Raw genomic sequence first — 20,481 nt, 5'->3', positions numbered from 1 at the left:
AAGCCATGAGCATGAAGGTGACTGTGCAGAAGAAGAGAGACTGAGATTGTCCTGGTAGATTAAGTATAGTCAGGAGTTACATCTATGACCCTGTATCACATCGATGTTGAGCAAGCTGTCTGCAGCGAGCCGTGTGTCCGTCAGGCTGCAGACAGCTGAAGTTAATCATTAGCCTCCTGACGCTGCTGCCACTGTAGGGTCAGAGAATCAGATGTAAACATGTTTCAGCTAAAGGAATGTGTCTACGACTCAACTTTTGATTTCTTTCAAACAAAATCAGTAATTAGTTTGATCGTATAAAGTACGGGCCGGACTGATGGGTCACGCTGGGACTGATGGGGTTAAGTGTTGTTAGTTGTTACCTCTTGAACAACATGAGGAACGTGCACATGCTCAGCCGTACGTGTTATTTGTTGGAATTGTTCATCATAAATAAATAGAGTTTCTCTGGACGGTAGACATGTTAGGCAGTTTAGCTGTAATGTCTGGAGGTTGAGTTAAACCTTTACGGTTAACCTGACTTGCATTTACTGAGTATCCTATTTAAGATGCATTGTCTGTGTCCTGTGTTAGTGGCTGTGTGGGTGAGGGGGGGACACACTGGAGACGAGCTGCCTATCAGGTAACGGTCGCCATGGGCAGCGAGTACAAGCATGTAGTGGGAGGAGGATGTATGTCCCGGGCTCCTCCCCCGAGTAAATCATGTCCTGTAGAAAAGACACTGGGTGTGAACTACAACTGTGAAGCTCCCTCCCCAAATCTAAGTGAATCCACATTGGGGAATGCACTCACACACAATCACACAATCACTCCCACACACACACACGCACGCACACACTCTGTCTCAGTCATGTAAGTCGCTCAATTCAGCGCTCCTTCCTGTTTTCCGCTTGTGCCGTCTTTTCTCATGGCGTGTTTGCATAGACTGGGCTGAGCAGGAAGTCCAGAACAAAGTTTGCCCAGGAAGAGCCGCAGCACTATTAAAGAGGAAGAGCGGACCCACGAGGAGATCTTACAAGGACTTTTGTTGAGGACGTTTTTTTGTTGTTGGTGTTGTGACATTTGACACTAGGGTGGTATCTGCCTGACGCCATGGGGGCTGTGAGAGGTGTTGGGGTTGAAGGGAGCAGAAAAGTGCTTCTGAAAGGAGAGGACTGACACACAACTCGTGTTGTTTGAGTGGAAGTGCTCTAACCAGACAAACCAAATGCCCCCTGATGGATTTTAGAGGGAAAACACTACCTTGAAGCCTCACACGAGGAATAGACGTCAAACACTCTCTCACACACACAAACACACATCAGTGAGAAAGGAACATGGAGGCACTGAGAGAGTCTTTTCTCAATTTGACCTTTCAGATGTCATCGTATAAGAGAGCCACGTTGGATGAGGAGGACCTGGTGGACTCCACGGCTGACGACGTGTACCCATCATCACCCATGCAGGTAAACATGCCAACACCCTGTTCTGAGAATGGGCTACTGTCAGTGCTGTATTATTATACTGTACATGGGGGGGGGGGAATAAGAATAGGCCTTTGAGGGTTTCACACCTAACCTAATGGAAAATAACATAACTTGTGATCTGTCGACATGGGATATAAGATCTTTTCCTATTGAAACACAATGTGTTTCTTTGGAGCCTCCATAATATGTTACACACCTCAACCTGCTACACAGATGCTGCACTGTGGAAGAAGCTAAATAACTGTAGTGTTTGTTTTACAAAAGAGACCTAAAACACACTTTCCTTTTTAAAATCGTAAATCCTTTGTAACATTAATGTTTATTGGGATATAGTCTTAACGGGCCTGAATCCCCATCTGCACACACAGGCTGCTTCACACTCTCCTTTTTAAATGAGTTTTTGTTTTCCCCGGGAACTTTCATAAGCACTCTTTTTTTTATAGACCTTTTTCATTCATTGTTCTTCTACTTGTGAACCTCAGAACAAGCCCTCATTCCACACATATTTTATTTGACCAAAAATAAACCCACAAGAGCTCAAACAGAGTGCTTAAACTCAACACTTTGACATAAGTCTGCCATCATCATTTCGCTGTGGTTTTGGGTGTAATCGATAGGGGAAGTTGGGAAGGGCACAGGCTGAGCGGAGGGATTTTCAGAGTTACACCCACAAACACAGTTTGGGTCCAAACCAACCCAACTCTCTGAGGTCCAGGGATTAAGCAGCCACTGTGGCTTTGACATTTGATTTGGTCACATTCAGTTTGACTGTTGAACTCTCATCTAAGCTAATAGTATTTAATCAGATCCTTTTATATACACACTCCTGCGGTAATTGACTTCCCCAGGATGTATGTGAGGTCCAAGATCTGGCATTTATTTACAGCGAGGATCCTCTTAAGACTGGCCAAAGGACTAAATGCACCCTGTGAAAGATTTGTGACTGACCCTTGGAATCATTCCTGGAGGAAATAAACTCCCTTGGCACCCTCCACTAAAGCAACATTCAGGAGAAACGGAGAAACGGTGCAACAGCAGAGTGCGCTTGTTCACGATCCACCGCACCAATCATTGATTTAAAAAAGATGTTCAGGAGCTGACAACAAAGAATGTACTTTCCTCTACTTTATTCATTCTTTCATGTTCTTGTGCGCAGCGTCGTAGCAGAATATCTGCTGTTGACTCTCTGTGTTTACAGAAGCACCACAACAAAGCAGATGTGGTTCAACAGGAATATTGTGTCGTATTCATGTCCAGGGCAAAAGCACAATATCCTTTACGAGTGCATGTTACACTAGAAGTGAGGGAACAATAGCAGCATACTTAACCTTTTCTGTGTAGGAGGTTTAAAAGCGCCGCGATAAAGAATCCATTGTGCTTTGAAACAAAAGCTGTCGTCAAATCTCTGAGAAGCTGTTTGACTTTATACAATGTTTTTCCACACAGCATTAGTTTAACAAAGGGACACTATTAAGCATGTGTGATTATGTGATTTAAAGCTGATTTGAAAGTAATTTTCTGTTTTATAACCAAGATGGTCATATTTGATTTAGTGGATTAAATGAAGCACTTTTAAAGTTTTTGTTATGTGTGTGTGTGTGTGTGTGTGTGTGTAGGTGACTCTTCTGCACGGCCATGGTCCCTCATGTTGGCAAGACAGGACGCAGACGGAGCGGAGGCTGCTGTTTTTGTTGTGTGTTGTGTCCGCCGGCCTGTTTGTATCTCTCATCACGACTGGGGTCTTCTACAAACAGAGTGAGTCTGAACTTCTATTAAAACCCAATGCTCTGGTGACATGCACTGAAAAGAAACACCTGTGGGCTCCGTAAAGCAGCCTGAACAGCAAGAAAGATTAATTTTTAAATAAAAACACGCAAAGAAAAAGGAGAAGGGCTCAGAGGAAGAGTTCAACATTCAGTTGTTTTTTTTTTCTGAGAATAAGACGAAGTTTGAAAGCACTCTCATGTCTGGCATTAAATATGAGTCAACAGCTGGTTAGTTTAGCTTGCAATGAATACTTGACACAGTGAGAAGCAAACAAAGGAAGAACATCCGCCCACCAGCACCTCTAAAGCTCACAAATCATCACATTATATTGCATTTGTTTAATCCATACAAAAACAAGAATAAAGTAAAGTTGCCAGTAAAGAGGTGTTGTCGTTCCCTTTGGACAAAGCCAGTTGTTTACCGTCTTTATGCTAAGCTAAGCTAACTGGCTGCTAGTCTCCAGCTGCACAATTACTGAACAGACATGAAGGTGGTGTTAGTCTTGGTAACTCTCGTATTTTCCAAAGTGTTACCCGACTCCTGAAATGGGCACTACTTTTTGTTTATAATGACAACAAAAGATCGATTCACATCCATCTCGAGGTGCTCTGGGGTTTTTCTATCCAGCCTTAAAACTACAGAGCTGTGCTATTTAATACAGTATATGTGGTTTATTATTTATTTATTTTAAACCAAAGCCACACCTTCGGCTAAGATGCCCTAAAAACAACTCTTAATCCCTCCCTTGAGTTTGTTCATTATGGAAAAAGGGCTTGTCCAGGCGCGGTCTCATCTGTGCTTGTTTCCTCTAATTTACCATTGGAAACTTAATGCTACTTCCTCCCATTCAGAACCGCATGTCAGGTCACACTTTGAAATAATAAAAGGAACAAGGATGAATTCTCCTCGGGGTACTAATCTCATCACTGCTCGTAACTTTGTCTCCGTCTCTGCTACATACCTTATATGGACAGATGGGGAAAGTTCTTACAGTAAGTGGCGTATTAGAGGAGAGTTGTCCGCTGGAATTGTACCTTCTCTAAACACGTCTCGTAGTTTTGTTCCTGTTAAACAGCGTTTGTGTTTGTGCTGCCCGTCCAATCGCTTTAACGCACAAAAGCAGCGACGACATTTATCTGTGAGCCAGTTAAATACCCTTTTTCAAGAGCAGCGATTTAAACTTTAGTTCTACAACGTCCACATGAATTCATCCGGCTCCCCTCCAGGTTGCTTATCTTTTACTTCTTATAGAAATAATAGCTTCAAGACGGTCTGGAAACTCCCATGACCTAAAGGGAAATATTTCCAGATTACACACTATGGTCCTCAGAAGCCGGAGGGGTTTAAAAGTGAACTATCTATAAAGTAAACAACATTTTTTTCCTCCTGCAGCGCACCCTGGCTTGTGCCTAACAGGGCCGTGCATCACTGTGGCCAGTGCTGTCATGGGAGCCCTGGACCGATCCGTAGACCCCTGCCATGACTTCTACAACTTTGCCTGTGGGGGCTGGGTGAAGAACAACCCCCTGCCTGAGGGCAAGTCCCGCTGGGGACCTTTCAGCAACCTCTGGGAGCACAACATGCTTGTAATGAAGCATTTATTAGGTAAGAGTCCTTGTTTGAGATTACAATTCAGTGTCTTCAGCTGCCTCCCCCCCCCCCCCCCCCCCCCCCATGTCATGTTCATGTCATTAGTCTTCTGTCTTTTATCTGGCAGAAAACACAACGGTAAAGGATCTGAGTAAGGCTGAGGAAAAGGCTCAGAGATATTACCAGGCCTGCATGAACGAGGCTAAGATTGAAGAATTGGGAGCTAAACCACTCGAGGAGCTTATCAGCCAGGTATGCTTATTTACTAAAGCGGTCAAACATCAAACGCACCGTTTCAATCCTTCTTCATTTCTATTAAGAGTCAATTTCCTCGTATCAAGTGGTCTCTCAGTGTCGACCTGAACGCTTCCTGTTTCAGATAGGAGGATGGGCCCTGACCGGAGCTTCGGACAAGAACAACTTCCAGGAAGTTTTGCGTATGGTGTCAGCCAACTACCGCACCTCGCCTTTCTTCACAGTGTTTGTCAGCACCGACTCCAAAAACTCCAACAGTAACATCATCCAGGTGAGAGGGTCGTTATCTATTTACAGGGTCGTTATATATTTACATCTCAGGAAAGTGCTTCGTCACTGAAACCTTGGATCGCATCACCATCAATCTTGCATCAAATTCCCTCCAAGCCACAGACTTCCCTCAGGGGACAGCTTTTTATCTCTGCTGATTATTCTGTGCACAATCCACTCATAATCACAGCGGTGTTGGTTTCACGCTGACAGTTTGAGAGTTCAGTCCCGCTGCAGGGCGTCACGAGAGCGTAAGAAACAGCAGAAATATGATCTTTGGTAAGCTTATACTTTTAGCCTGCACGCTGGCAACGCAGGAATGAAAACAAAAGGTCGCCTGTGATTGGTGGTTGAAATGGAGGCTGAACAGAAAGTCAGAAAATGTTTCTCTTGACTCTAGGTGGATCAGTCCAGCCTGGGGCTACCTTCACGGGATTACTACCTCAACAAAACAGCAAATGAAAAGGTAATATGGTCTCACATTGGTTAAGCTTTGGACAGTAAAAGTAAAATATATTAAATCTAAAGTCAGGTCATCAGATGTGGAATTTTCTGTAATGAGAATGAAAAAAGACGGCTGCATAGTGTTTGCATAGTTTAGGATTACTTTCCTAATTGAATTTTCTCACACACACACACACACACACACACACACACACACACACACACACACACACACACACACACACACACACACACACACACACACACACACTCATGTCTGCCTGCTTGGACTTTGCAGTATCTGTCGGCATACCTCACCTTCCTGACGGAGTTGGGGGTTCTTCTGGGTGGCTCTGAGGAGACATCCCGGACGGTGATGGAGGAGATCGTGGACTTTGAAACCAGCCTGGCCAACATCACAGTCCCTCAGGAGGAGAGAAGAGACGAGGAGCTCATCTACCATAAGATGGAGGCCAAGGATCTGTCGGTAAGCGATCCGACAGATAAAACGACAACCACGCACGGCACTTAAGATAATCATTGTCTACAAATCATGACTCCTGCGATGTACCAAAGAAAGGGAAGAGCTACATTTTGTGAAAACGTAAATCTGCAGGATGTGGGACTGTAAAGAAAGCATACATATTTATGTTCTTTGTCTCAGTTTCTTTTTGTTTTAATCTGCGTCTCTGCAGACTCTGGTTCCTGCAGTGGACTGGATGCCTTACCTCACAGAAGTGTTTGCTCCCGTGCCCCTCAACGAGTCCGAGCCGGTGGTTGTTTATGCCAGAGAATACCTCCAGCAAGTTTCTGAGCTCATCATTAAAACAAATAAAAGGTCAGAACCTTTTTAGGAATTTATAGTTTTCTTTCCATTTATGGGTCAAACACAGGTTGTTAGTCCTCCGACTGGAAAGGCACAACGCTAAACAGTCAGGCAGGCAAAGGGCAACGAAACAATGAAGTTGATCTTTTCCTTTTTCAGCCTGCTCAACAACTACATGATAATGAAGGTGGTGAGGAAGATGGTGTCCATTTTGGACCAAAGGTTCCAGGATGCAGAGCAGCGCTTCCTTGAGGTCATGTACGGAACAAAGAAGGTGAGAGATGAAATGTAGGACTTTTACACTTCCTGTAATCCAGCATTTAAAAAAAGAAAAGAGGTGGGATTAAGCAGTGAAAGTGGAAACAGTTCTGTGGCAGACTGTCGTCCACATAATGTACTTTTAGCATGTTAGTGAACTGGATCTCTTAGTTGCTGTTCTTTTGTTTTTTCAGTCTAATATATACTGGCAGAGGAAATGGCCCAAAGCCAAACTGCTTGATTTTACAAAGCTTGTCACTTGACCTCTCCCCTTTGTCTCCCTGTAGCAACCTGATTTCCTTATTTAGCTTTTTAAAAGAGAAATGTACTGAACACAGTGTCTGCTGGACAACCCTGATTGTGTGGCCTATATCAGTAACCGTGTAGGTTTGTGGCGCCTCAATGCAACGTCTCTGTCAGGAACTATGTCCCACAGACCTCGCTGTGAGCAGTTTGGAACTACTTTCAACCAAAGAAATAGTTCCAATGAAAACAAAATTCAAAGCAAAGGCTGCGGCTTTTCCAGAGTGATTGGGACGTTGTTTGTGGACGGGGACGTTACTGTTGCATTCAGCTTCGGGTCGAGAGACGTACATCTTAAATCCACCGCTAATCAAGGCAAAAATAATCTACGATAAAGGAGAAAGTGTTCTATGAACTGAGATATGAATTCGACACATAGTGAAAGATAATCAGACTTTAACACACACATCCCGTCTTAGTGTACATTAAACAAGTCGTACTGTTGGACTGTGACGGCTCCGGTGACCCGGCTGTTATCTGAGCAAGATCCTGTTTCCTTGAGCTTGTTTTCAACTGGGGTCAAGCTGTAATAACAATCCCCAAAACTTACTATGCATGTCTCTTTGTGTGTCCGTGTTATGTGAGAGTGCAGCCGAGACTCTTTTTCCATCTGTACACGCATTTACAACTTCTTGTTGCGCTTCTCATTTCCTCACTCTGACCTTGTACCTCCCTATCTATGTATGCATGCATCCTCATTTGTCCTTGTCCTTCCTTTCACCTGATAATAACTTTGACATATAGGGACAGCTAGTTTATGTTGTGTGTGTGTGTGTGTGTGTGTGTGTATATATCCCAAAAGCCTAAAAACATATTTACAACTATATTTTGATATAGTTTTGTATTGCTGTTGGGAGTGTATGTCCCCACTTCACATATAGTGAGAAAAACATACATTTTAAATACATGCTTATCCAGTTCAGAGTCATAAGGGGGGGGGGGGGGGCTATCCCAGCATGCACTGGGCTTGAAGCAGGAACAGATTGGCTGGGTCGCCAAACTTTCACAGGGCTTTGCAGGAGAAATAGCAAGTCTATTATTAGACACGCTCAATGTCTTGCTTTCTTTTCGCTACTGTTTCACCATCAGCAGAGTTTTCTCCACCTCCACACGGAGGCCGTGGCTGAATAATACAAGTCCACCCACGTTCTCGTAGGTTTGTCATGTTAATTCTGGGAAATGTAGGCAGTGACTAACTGAAGCAGACGAAGTGGGTTAAACAAAGATGTGACACACTGAAAGAAAATCTAATTCCAAATAGATGGATCTTAACTACAGTGATGATGCATTTTTCCCCTAACATGTCTGGATTTGTTGATTTTTGACGTTGCAGAGCTGCACGCCACGCTGGAAGCTGTGCGTCAGCGACACAGACAGCGCCCTGGGCTTTGCTCTAGGAGCCATGTTTGTGAAAGCCACCTTTGCCGAAGACAACAAGGCCATTGTGAGCATTTCAAAGTCCTTCCCTCGCAAAAAGCTGCTGTGTGAGGAGATTTGCCTCTGACTTTCTTTTGTCTCTTCTGTGCTTCAGGCTGAGGAGATGGTAGCAGAGATTAAATGGGCATTTGAGGACAGCCTGAAGTATGTGAGCTGGATGGACTCGGAGACAAAAAAAGCAGCCAAAGAAAAGGTAGAAGAAAGACGTTTATGTCTATCCCAGAAAGTTTTCCTACTACTGCTTGAGGGAGACATTAACCTCTGAATGAGCGTGCTGAGAAACTGCAGCACTGCCACCTGGTGTGACCATTTGTGTTTTACACTCTTTATTTATTTGTTACAGGCAGATGCAATATACAACATGGTTGGATATCCAGAGTTCATCATGAACCTCACAAAGCTGGACAAAGTGTTCAATGATGTAGGTAAATGTGGAACTGTCACCTCACCATCCTGTTACTTATATTTATCACTCAAACCATCCCTTCTGATTCATATCTCTTTTTGTTTTAGTTTGAGGTGGTGTCAGAACTTTACTTCCAAAATGTGATGCAGTACTACAACTTCTCAGCCAGAGTGACTGCGGACCAGCTGAGGAAAACTCCCAACAGAAACCAGTGAGTTGCTCCCGGTAACATCCCCCACCGCCCCGCTCGCCAGAGACGAGGCTGCACGCTCCGGCGGGGACACATTCCCTTTATACTGACTCAGCAGAACACTGCTGCCATCCACAAATGTTCCCAGGCAACCAACCTCTCTCTCCGCTGACCTGATCCTGGTCTCTAATTAGTCTGAGGGGGCGGACGAGGGTTCCCATGCCTTTCTAACTGATCTGCCTGGCACAGCAGATCGATATTCTGCACGACCTTGATGTCAGCCTGACATGCTGGTCCTGTGTTCCTTGTTTTTCAGGTGGAGCATGACCCCTCCCACCGTGAATGCATATTACAACCCGACCAAAAATGAGATGGTTCTGCCTGCAGGAATTCTTCAGGCTCCGTTTTATAGTCGTTCCTGGCCCAAGTATGTCTTCCGCATTGCACTTCAGGCTTAATATAAAAAGCAAAGGGAATTATCTTTTAGTTCAGAAAACCTTAAAAGCAGCATAGAATAAAGTGTGGTGTAAGAAATACAGCTTTGTTTTGTATTCATACGTGAGAGTCCTGTGGTGTGCAGCAGATTTAACCTAATAATCAGACTGAATTGCAATTTTGTTATTAACTTTCTTTGAATATTCAATTAGATTCCATTTAAATTGCTGATCTGAGATGAGAGCAGCTTGAAATAGAATTGCACATAACCATACAACCTTACATACACTTTGGTCTAAATGTAGGCTTTTCTTTGTTTTTCAGAGCTCTTAACTTTGGTGGAATTGGAGTCGTCATGGGTCATGAACTGACTCATGCTTTTGATGATCAGGGTGGGTGAAAAGTGATCCGTTTTTCACCAACGTCTTTGAGCACGACGTGGCAGATGATACAATAATAGTTCACACTTTTATTTAAAGGGAGGGAATACGACAAGGATGGAAACCTGCGTCCCTGGTGGAAGAACTCTTCTGTGGAGGCCTTTAAGAAGCAGACGCATTGCATGGTGGAGCAGTACGGAAATTACAGCATCAACCAGGAGCCTCTGAATGGAAGACACACCCTGGGAGAGAACATTGCTGATAACGGTGGACTCAAGGCTGCCTACAAGGTCTGACGTCACATATGAATCATGAGTAATGTTTTCTGTGTGTGGTTAAAACTTAGGGGCAAAATGGCTTTCTGTCACTGATGTAGATAAACAATGAAATGCTGATGCAAGAGAGCCTTTAGATTATCATGCTAAATTCAAACAAACATTGTCAGATTGCAGGTTTATAAGGTCAGAAATCTATTACGCAGGATCTGCTATGAATCCCCTGCGTTAGTTTATTCTTCGAGGCCGTTGTCGGTCACATCCATTCAACTGTATTGGAAAAAGCAAGCTTGTCTGGTTTACAGTGAAGGCTGGAAATGCAACAGGTGGTTATGAGAAGCCTCGTCAGCCTCTGGTTACTTCTTCACATGCACACATTCTTTCCATGTAATGAAATGCTGTGAAGCAAATCCTATGGAAGTAAAAGCAGCCTGCATTAAGTGGTGCAGAGGGAATTAACACTGTGGAGGACCTAACGTGGATCTTATATCATTATACACTTTAAATAAGCAAAGACTGTGACTGCATTTGTGTAACATGATCTTTTTTTTTTTTTTGCTTTGAAGGCTTATGTGAACTGGATCAAAAAGAACGGCGAGGAGGCCACGCTGCCTGCTCTGGGAATGACGAACGATCAGCTGTTTTTTGTAGGGTTTGCCCAGGTCTGTATTACTCAAATAATTTCCTCTGACTTGATCATGCTAATATTATTACTGTTTTTATCATATTTCTTAAAGCTCCCCTCCAGACATGGTTTAAGACATAATAAAATACGGTTTTGAATGATACTTTTTGGTTGATCTGATGTTGTTTTACAGACATTTACGCCCTCTCCCTCTTTGAAAAATCAATAATCTATAAATATGCAAATATATTTCACTTCCAAAGTTCAACTGTCGGACACAAGAACATCTCCTACTTCATTAAAAAGTCCGTTCTCAGTGTTTGTGCCCTGGAGGATTCAAGTTTCCACATCATCCTTTTATACATTGCATACTGGACTGTGGTTGGCTCCAAAGTAGTTGATATCCCTGCTGTACACAATTCAGATTCAAGATGAGCACAAAGAAACTTTCCTCCTTTTTAGCAAATTAATGTGAAATTAATAACCTCAAAAAAACAATTAAAAGTGCTGTAATGAACGGATCAATGTGGAAAATCACTCTTCATAAATCTCTATATTCATTTTGAAGGACCATGTGTTAAAAACAAACATTAATCCCTCACTTTGTGTCTCTTTATCCTTTATTATTCCTGCAGGTATGGTGCTCTGTCAGGACACCTGAAAGCTCACATGAGGGCGTCATCACAGATCCTCACAGTCCATCAAAATTTCGAGTCATCGGCACCATCTCCAATTCAAAAGAATTCTCAAAGCACTTTGGCTGCAAAGCAGACGCTCCCATGAACCCTAAACACAAGTGTGACCTTTGGTGATGCTTATTAGCAGCAAGTAAAATGGACGTTTGGGAGAATAGATTGAAAAAGTCTCTCCAGACGGGGAACGCAAGAACCACTGAAACTCCTACTGCCTTGCCACTTAATGCTTATCAGGCTCCTTATCCGGACAAAATGTGCCAGCTCTGCATGGGAATTGTAATCTTCAATGCTTCTCCTCAAGGACTGTTGGTTTAGCAAGCAGCTTTCTCCAGTTTCTGAAGTTAAATGTAACTATGAATGTGCTTTTTGAACACTGGAGACCCAACAAATGGTTCCAGAAAATGGGGGAACCACTCTCAAATTTTGTGAACTGCTTGTTTGTCACATAAGGTGATAAATAGGCAAAGGGCCGTTTCTTTTTCCTCTAACTCTTCACTGTGCTTAGATCTTCTTCCATTTATTGTTATTGTATTTTATTTATGTTCAATTTTTTTTATATGACAGTTAACCAGGGACCTGCAAGATTTTTAACCTGATGAAAAATAATATGGACTGTTTTTAAAGGTTAATTAAAAATGGTATAAATATGTTTTAATACCGTTTTTAAAGGTTAATTAAAAATGGTATAAATATGTTTTAATACCGCAGCAACCTTTTTGTTTCTAACCATTTGTAAATTTTGTGAAACATTGTGAAACAATCTGATCAAACTGTTACATTTTATAGAGATACTGATGTGATATGTGTCCCTGGCTGGCATTTAATTTCTGTAATCGAAGACCAATACAAATCCGAAACCGAATTAAGGAATTAAGAAATTCCCGGCAACAAATTAAAACAGTACCTATTTTTTTCATCCAGACCTTGTTGTCATATAAGATGAGCTATGATGTACCATACCTGTTTTATGAGTAAGAGTGTCACAAATTATTTTGTATAGTAAAACCAATCTTAAAAAATGTTTTGTGTCCAACATTTGTTAAGTTGTTTGAGCTCACATACACATTTTTTGTTATACAGAGATGTGCATTAGATTCATATAGACGATGTACCCCACTGCCCCAGATTACACTATTTAACCAATTACAGTGCATTTAATGGGAAATTGTTTTGCTGATTTACAGATGCGAAGCAGCCAGAAGAACGATAGATGGCGCTAATAACACACGCAGTCCATTAACTACAATGTGTAAATAGCTGAATATTAAAGGATTTTTGACATGCATACACGCAAATGAATAGAAACATGTGTGCAACTTGATTTAATAAAATGTATTACATTTGAATTATTTTGCTACATAATGTTTTAGCTATTGTCAATGACATGTTCTTACTTTAACATTAATCTCGTCTAAATTAAGGACTTGCAAAACCACAAAATAAATGTTTTAATTTTTTTTACAACGATATTTCAAACACTTTATGGACACGTGAGCTATGCCTGTTATCTGTATCTGATTGTAGGTTAGTCTGGTATCTGTATCTGATTGTAGGTTAGTCTGGTATCTGTTTCTGACTGTAGGTTAGTTGATTAGCCGAGCGAATCCGTAACTGGCCGAGATTTGCCGAATCATCTGTCCTGCCCGGACTGGTGGAAGCGGCCGCAACGCCATGTTGGCGAAGTCTCTCATCTCTGTGAGAAAAAAATGATAGAAAACATACGTACGGAGAAGAAAAGGTAGATCGCCGAAGGAGGTTGAAGATCGCGGCGAATATTTATTTTTGAAAGAAACGGAACCGACCCGGATCCGCAGAGGTTCCGGACGGACGAGGGAGGCTAAACCTCCCACCGTCCCCATGAATAGCACCGCTGATCTGAACAGCGACTTTCCATGAAAAAAAGACGTTTGTGTTGCTATTCGAGCTTCGTTATCCCAGTTCGTTAAAGGGATTTGGGGCCTGCTTCAAGAATCTGCTACGCTTGCTCAATGTATGCAAGCTAGGCGTTGTTTGTATCAGTATTTATTAGGGTATTGTTTTTATTTGTTTTTTTGCGATGAGTTTGCCACCGAAAGTGGTCCCCAAAACCGCCGCTGTCGCAGTTAGCGGACCTGGAAGTGGCCCCTCTCCGTCGAGCCAACTGCGGACTACCCTGACCTCCGTGTCTCTGCCGCCGGGAGCCCCAAATGCTCCTCCGCCCGGCGCTGTACCGCCGCCTCAGTATCCTTTTGACTTGGGTAACATTGAAATTGTTTGTGATTTTACTCCCCCTTTAAGACTGTAAAACACACTGCTTATTTTTATTAGCAATGGATAACAGGTTTGATGCGGGGATGATGGTTTCGTTTGGAGGGAGCTGGGAGGGGAGGGGACAATTAGCTAGCTAAGTATGCTAACGTTAGCTTATCATGCCGGTTATTAAAGCTAACGGAAATGTCAGTTGGATTTTCGGGATTTCACGCTACGCTACCGTTTCTATTTACGTCTGTGATTGAATATAGCTGTCATTTGAATATAGTCGGATACAGTTAGTGATATATGAGGTGACATTATTAGGTGTAGATGAGCTCCATCACCGTCAAACTATCGGGCTTTCCACACTGGTTACCGGCTTTGTTCAGTTACCGTTGTTGGCTAGCAAGGTGCGGTAGCCTAGTTACTGTGCCAGCCAGCTAGGGTAATGGTAGCCTCTATGGCTAGCAATTGCACAGGTCAGTGAATGCAACGTCTCAGAGCAGTAAAGCTTCATCCATTTCATGGCAATAACATGGGGCAGATGTGAGCAAGTACAAGGCCCAGTTTGTGGGAATTGCACCTCCTTTCCATTTGACATAAATTTAGCTTTTGAAGAGGTGCACCTCAACGGGCCTGTTGGTGCCTGGGCCGGTGAGCTTTCATGACAACATGCATACATGAGCAATTGGAAAGTAGCTTGACAGTTTAATGATAAATGGTTTGATTTGAACATTTTGTTAAATTAGGATCAGCTGATAAACTTGTGTTCTCCCAGAAATGTGTCTCCAAATATTAAAATGCAGTGTGTAGTACTATCAGACTTTTAGTGACGTGGGTTTGCAATGCCATTTTTACCTTTTTTTTAATATAAATGTTTACCTTTTTGAGTTTACATAGTCATAGACTCTACCTACCTTCGGTGTAGTGAAGTCACTGTGGTTATGTCACCTCCTGTTTTATTTACAGCATGGTGGCAGCAGTGTGAGATGGAAGATTAGGTTGATCTCCTGCCTGTCAGTGGCAGAGAAATATGTCTTTTGTGATCTGACAGCTTCTGTTTTGGTTTTAGCTTTGGGGTGTGATGTCTCAACCTTATTTCCTGCCAACTACCATCACAGCCACCCTGTGTTTCTGACATCTGCAAGGGGCAGTAAGTAGCTGGATATGGCAGGTGGCAGTATGGAACCCTGTCCTGCTTACAGTGTGTTGTTGTGTTTTTAGATGAGCAACGTAAACAAAACACAGAAGATAATGCTCTTTATTTGTTGTGCCGTTTCCTCTTTTGACTCTCCAGGCTTTTGAAATTTGTTTAACCTACTTTTAGCTGTATGATGTGAAGTGCCTAGCAGTTGAGTACAGAACTCAACCCTCTCCATATACTCAATGGATGCATTGTTTAAGCCGGGATAGGGATACACAATAAAGACTAGAATAACCGTAAATATTTCTCTTTTTAAAGTAGGAGACATTCACACCTTGATCATAATTGTTTTATTTGGCCTTTTGGTTTGATCGTTTCTGCTTAACTTAGTTTATACATTGACTAAAGGGATCAGCCTGATTTTTTTTGTTCCTGACCTCTCTTGATGAAGTTGTGGCTTTTGATCCACTGCTTTAGGAGTAACTGTGTCCCTGTTAAATGAACAGGAACAATCAAACCTGTGGCAGTCAGACATCAGACAGCCATATAGCACAATAAACTGCTTACTTAAATTCTTCTTTATAAAAAAAAAAGAAAATGGGATTAAGAGATTAGGTAGTCCATTTTTTTACTACAGTTTGACAGAATGCATTCAGGGGTTTGAGATGATATCATAATTCATGAACACAATGAAATTCCATCTAAAAGATTCTATACTTGGTGTATATGATATTACATCCCCACCTGTATCCATATGGCGGTTGGAGGCAAATACACATGACGACACACTGATGCCAGTTTATCAGGTGCACCTGGCTAATGTACCTTTAATTAAATCCAATGCAACTACATCCTACTTTTACGAAGTTAATCAATATTAGTTTTGTTGTTGAGGTATTTTTTCAACTCTCTGGTCTTTTTGGAGCTGATGAATGTAATTGTTGAATTATTTCACTCTTAATAACCTCAACCTAATTAATAATTGTTGAATGTCTTTCACTATAATAAAAAAGTGATTTATTTTTTCTTTCATTACGTAACTGTGCAGAAGTGGGGGTTAGCAGAAAAGATCAATTGTTCCGACAACAAATTAAATTGCAGAAAAGCTTTGTCCTGGGACCTCCGTATAATTTTCAAGGTCTCCATGATGGACCATGGACCATGTTTTAGACAGCACTGCATTTGATTTAATGTCATATATGAAAACAGACCCTCTGAGTGTTGCCGCTTGTCTGACCCTCTCTCAAGTCCTCTGAGGTCAAGAGTGTGGGAGCATGTTACGCTCTGTCTGGCCTGGGTTCCTAATGTATGGCACTTCCCACTTGGAGGACATTGACGTGTGTATTTGTGGAGTCCCGAGATGCACAAGAGTCCAGAGAAAGAGGGTGGTGAGGCTCGTATGTGTGCAGTGCTGGGGAGGGGGGGAGTTTGTTTCTGTTCCTGGTTGCCAGAGAAACACCCAGCGCATGCGTCTGCTGCTGCACTTGTCAAACAATGGCAGTGCTGCTTAGCATTCAGAGCGAGAGGCCAAGGTGGCGCTTCCCACCATCTGCCAACAAAGGCCCAGGTCACCCAGCCTGCCTTAGCCCACCCCCCTTGTTTCCTTCCATCCCCCCACAGCTCACCTCACCCCACTGCTGGCCCAGCTGAGAAAACTGAGGGCTTCTCCCCATTTCCCCCCCCCCCCCCCCCTCCTCGTCTCCCTGGGCACCCCTTCCAACCCCTTCCAGCTTTCATGGTACAGCACTTTCATCTCTCTTTGAAGAGGCTAGCTCCCTTTTCTCTCCCAACTTTGCACGTTCTTTTTTTTTTCTAATTCTTTGTCCTCATATGTTTGTGTTTCTGTTTGGACAAAAGCAGTTTGTCAATAAAGAGCAGTGAAGTTTAATGTAACCTGCGAGCCAGGCATACAGTCACAGCCAGTGTTTATGAGACACCATTACATAATGTATGTACCCAGCTGGTAGGTCACACAGCACTGGAGCCCTGTGTTTTAGGACAGGTGTGTGCAGCCTGCATGAGAAGATATTCTCATGAGCATACTCACTGTGGGATGTTATAAATAAACTGCTGAGTTGTTATGAGCCAGCATGCAGGCCTGTTCTTTCCAGAGAGGGAGTGGCCTGTTGAGGAAGACATTCTGCACACTGTCAGAGCTCTCCCAGCACTTTTATCTGAAGTGACAGTTACACATTATTGTGACTGTTTTATTGCTCGATCTTGAAACGCCACCGGTATTGACTCTCGACAAAGCTTATCAAATGCAATCAGTAGCTTTATCGTTGAAAACATTTTCTGAATAAACCCACGTTGCTTTCAACTGTTCTTACAATGCTCAGTATTTGAAGTGAATATTTGGAGATCCTTCCCACCCACACCATGAGTTCATACTGTTCACATCCACTTGTCGGCAAGTGGTGCTACAACATTTTCCAATACAGTGTGAATATTTGTGTCTTCGGGGCAAGAATTTATGCTTTTGCTTAAAAAAATTACAAATGCAATATTGCACGTACTTTTAGACTACACTGCAGCCGAAGAATTTCCTAATTTGTGTGCAGTTAAAAGAGGGTTAGTAAGTGTCGTACTGTGAACGACAAAGCAACGCGCGAGTCAAGTTTAGCAACCGTTGCTGTCAGTTGTCTCTGTTCCGTTGTTCTTGTTGGTTATTCATTTATTTAAGTCCTTCAGAAGTGTTTTTATGCAAAACAGAAGAAATGCTTTGTGTTGAAACTCTCCTTTGGCGAGTTATCGGGTACATTGTGTAAGCACTGTTCCATTGCATAAATGATCCTGGTGAGTGGTTTTAGTCGGCTGGGTCCGTTTTTATTGTTCAGGCTAGTTGTAACACTGGTAAACCGGTAACCAGGCGATCTGCTGTTTCTGACTGTTTCTACTCTCAGCGAATTCCTTTTTTCATGATCAGTGGGATTTGTCTCATGCAATTTATCAAACTTCATTTTCTTTGCACATTCACATAAGAAGCTGTCACTGCAAAAAACAAAAAGGTCACAGTGTCGTACACGATGGCTACTGACTAAATACAGGAAGTATTTTCACATTTGTATCGCACCATGACTGCGTTTCAGAGATACAAAACGGACGACATGGTCGCTAATTTAGTTTTGCCCTCCAACAAGTATACAGTGTAGACTTACTGTCAGAAGTTCTCATGTCTCTCTTAAAAGAGTGACAATGTTTTGGTCTTTAGACCGTCCTTTCGAGGACACCAGCAGACCTACGATTATATAATCTGAGGACCAACTTTCCAATAAATAGGAAAAGCCTTCTCTGTACAAGCCGCCGTCTCAGGTTTGAAAGATATTTGTCTTATCCATGTCAACGATTAATCTGCTGATTATTTCCTCAATAAAAAAATTCATTCTAGTTTCTCAAAGTCCAAGGTGATGTCTTTAAATGTCTTGTTTTGTCAGTCTAGAACACAGATATTCAGTTTAATATGATTTAGAAAAGCAAGGACATCTCCAAATTTGAGAGCCATTTTTGCATTAAAGAATTACTTTAGTGTTAATCAATTTATCAAAAATATCCGGCGATTATTTTTGTCCACCGACTAATCGTTGCAGCTCTAGCTTTTATTAACTAAAACCCACAGTTAGTGGGAACTTGAATTTAGATTTACCCATTAAGTAGTAAAAGAACACGCAATACAACTGTATTTACATTTTTACCTGTTTCCTTCATTTTAAAAGCAAACACTGTTGTCTGTGCTGCAGAAAATCCAGAACCATGTCAGGTTTGGTTTGTTGGAGTTGAATCCACCAACCTACCACCTATCATTCATACTGTAGTGCAGGAGCAGCCAGGCAGTAAGAGCTTTGTGTGAGTGTGCGTGCGTATTAGTAGAGTGGCCAGTGGGCCATCAGGGAGAAGGAGGGTTTGTGTCTGCACCATCTGGGCCGTCTCCACTCACTTCCTGCGCCTCCACTCTCAACCCACTGCCCTGAGATTTCCAGGTATACTGTTATTTGAAGGAGGCGTTGTATTTGTTAAACGTAGAAATCACCTATGTGTTTTTTAAATGGCAGCGCAAACATTACTGTCTGATGTAGGTGATATTAGTCTACAGAGCGGCTAACTCGGCAGAAACAGAGCTCACCTCTCCCTCTGAACCTCTCTTTCCTCTTTCTCTTGGATGTGTCATGTGATTCATTGAGGGGAGAGGTTGTTAAACACACAGCTGTAGTTCATTGATGTAATCAGTAATAGCAGATTACAGTTTATTGAGCTGTATCATCCTCCGGATCACACCCCTGCTATTTGTAAGGCTGCATTTCTTCCTGTCTTCTCTCCCCCTCACACACACTCAGCACATTAGTGGCTTTACAGTAAGCTAATGATGAAGCAGGAGCCACAGCAGTCCCCCCCCCCCCCCCCCTCTCTCTTAAATGAGGCTTACAGGTCACTGTAGAATCAAGGTACAAAGAGGAGTGGCTTTATGATCTCATCAGAGAAGAAGAAGCAGCATGGGTTTGTTTAAGGTTCTGCTGTCAGACTTGTAGAGCCAAATATTACCTTGTCAACAATAAGATACACGGCAGCCTTATTTAGGAGGAAAGAACCCTGTTTGAAATGTGGAAAACCTTTCAAAATCTATACACAAATGGGGACATATGCTCACAGTGTCATAAGGAATCTGTGGTCACTGTCTTTAAAATGTCCTTTGCGTTTAAATGACAAGCATGGGCATCCTTGATGTGAAGTTACTTTAGAATCATGTTCCCTCAACCCTCTTCTGAACACTGCTTTCCTCAGTCGCAGAGAGAGTCAAATATGAATCTCTCACCATTCATTGTCATTTTGTCCAATTGGATATTGCAGGTAATTGTTCAGCTACACTGACGCTCTTATTCCCTGAAGCACTATCCCTGTTGTAAGTCTTTAAGTTGACATTGTGCTCGCCTTCTCTGCTCAAGCAGGAAATTAATGGAGATCAAACTAATATCTAATTAGTGCGGTCAGCCACTTTCATGCTTGTGCCTGATGCATGCAGAGGAGCTTGACTGAAAAGTGTCTGCATCCATCTGGTTACCTGTTACCTACCGCCCATGCATGCTAGCTGTCAGTCAGTAAACCTACACACGGATTAGTTGCCAAAAAATAGAAAATGCTTTTAATATCAAAGTGAAATTTTGCTGCGGGTTTTCTGAAACATCTTTTTAGGCACAGAAACTTCATTAATTTGGAAGTTTTCCAGAGGGGTAAACCAAACTGGATCAGTTCTTTAATTAAATGAAATGTGTTTATTGTTGTGTTGCTTACATTTCAATTTGTTTTACAATTATTTATGTTCAGCGTCTCATAAAACATTCCTCTGAGTTTCCCCCAAAGCGTGATATGAAAGACTATTCCAGCTAAAGGCCCAAGACAAGTGTTGAAACAGTACGTCTACTACGGACAGAACACTGCATGCTGACTTTGAGCCATTTGAATAATCTCTTGATTTTACAATTTGGCAGCAT

General features: G+C 42.4%; 2 protein-coding genes across 8 annotated transcripts in view; both read left to right on the top strand.

Annotated features, from left to right (window-relative positions):
* The first annotated feature begins 1,316 nt into the window (after window positions 1-1,316).
* ece1 (endothelin converting enzyme 1) lies at window positions 1,317-11,739 on the top strand. Its single transcript, XM_029431437.1, has 18 exons — window positions 1,317-1,445; window positions 3,083-3,221; window positions 4,626-4,838; window positions 4,951-5,075; window positions 5,203-5,349; window positions 5,749-5,814; window positions 6,091-6,279; window positions 6,488-6,630; window positions 6,778-6,892; window positions 8,513-8,623; window positions 8,711-8,809; window positions 8,960-9,037; window positions 9,130-9,233; window positions 9,529-9,639; window positions 9,972-10,039; window positions 10,127-10,317; window positions 10,869-10,964; window positions 11,563-11,739. The coding sequence occupies exons 1-18, from the start codon at window positions 1,317-1,319 to the stop codon at window positions 11,737-11,739; spliced, it is 2,301 nt and encodes a 766-aa protein (XP_029287297.1).
* Window positions 11,740-13,236: 1,497 nt separating this feature from the next.
* The window catches only part of eif4g3a (eukaryotic translation initiation factor 4 gamma, 3a), a 44,862-nt gene continuing 37,617 nt past the window's right edge, over window positions 13,237-20,481 (top strand). For all 7 annotated transcript variants that reach the window (XM_029430999.1, XM_029430998.1, XM_029430997.1 and 4 more), the window contains exon 1: window positions 13,237-13,842. In XM_029430999.1, the coding sequence (XP_029286859.1) occupies window positions 13,679-13,842 (164 nt within the window). In that variant the 5' untranslated portion in view covers window positions 13,237-13,678. The remainder of the gene's footprint in view (window positions 13,843-20,481) is intronic.

Source organism: Cottoperca gobio, chromosome 5, assembly GCF_900634415.1.
Source record: "Cottoperca gobio chromosome 5, fCotGob3.1, whole genome shotgun sequence".
In the NCBI taxonomy this organism is placed as follows: domain Eukaryota; kingdom Metazoa; phylum Chordata; class Actinopteri; order Perciformes; family Bovichtidae; genus Cottoperca; species Cottoperca gobio.
Note: the sequence above shows the minus strand (reverse complement) of the source record. Positions and strands in the feature narration are given on the sequence as shown.

What these genes read in the sequence shown, in the direction of transcription:
- ece1 (XM_029431437.1), top strand. Translation starts at nt 1,317, where the DNA reads ATGGAGGCACTGAGAGAGTCTTTTCTCAATTTGACCTTTCAGATGTCA. An exon ending in TCATGTACGGAACAAAGAAG is followed by an intron (nt 6,893 to 8,512) that starts GTGAGAGATGAA and finishes TTGACGTTGCAG; the next exon opens with AGCTGCACGCCACGCTGGAA. An exon ending in CCGAAGACAACAAGGCCATT is followed by an intron (nt 8,624 to 8,710) that starts GTGAGCATTTCA and finishes TCTGTGCTTCAG; the next exon opens with GCTGAGGAGATGGTAGCAGA.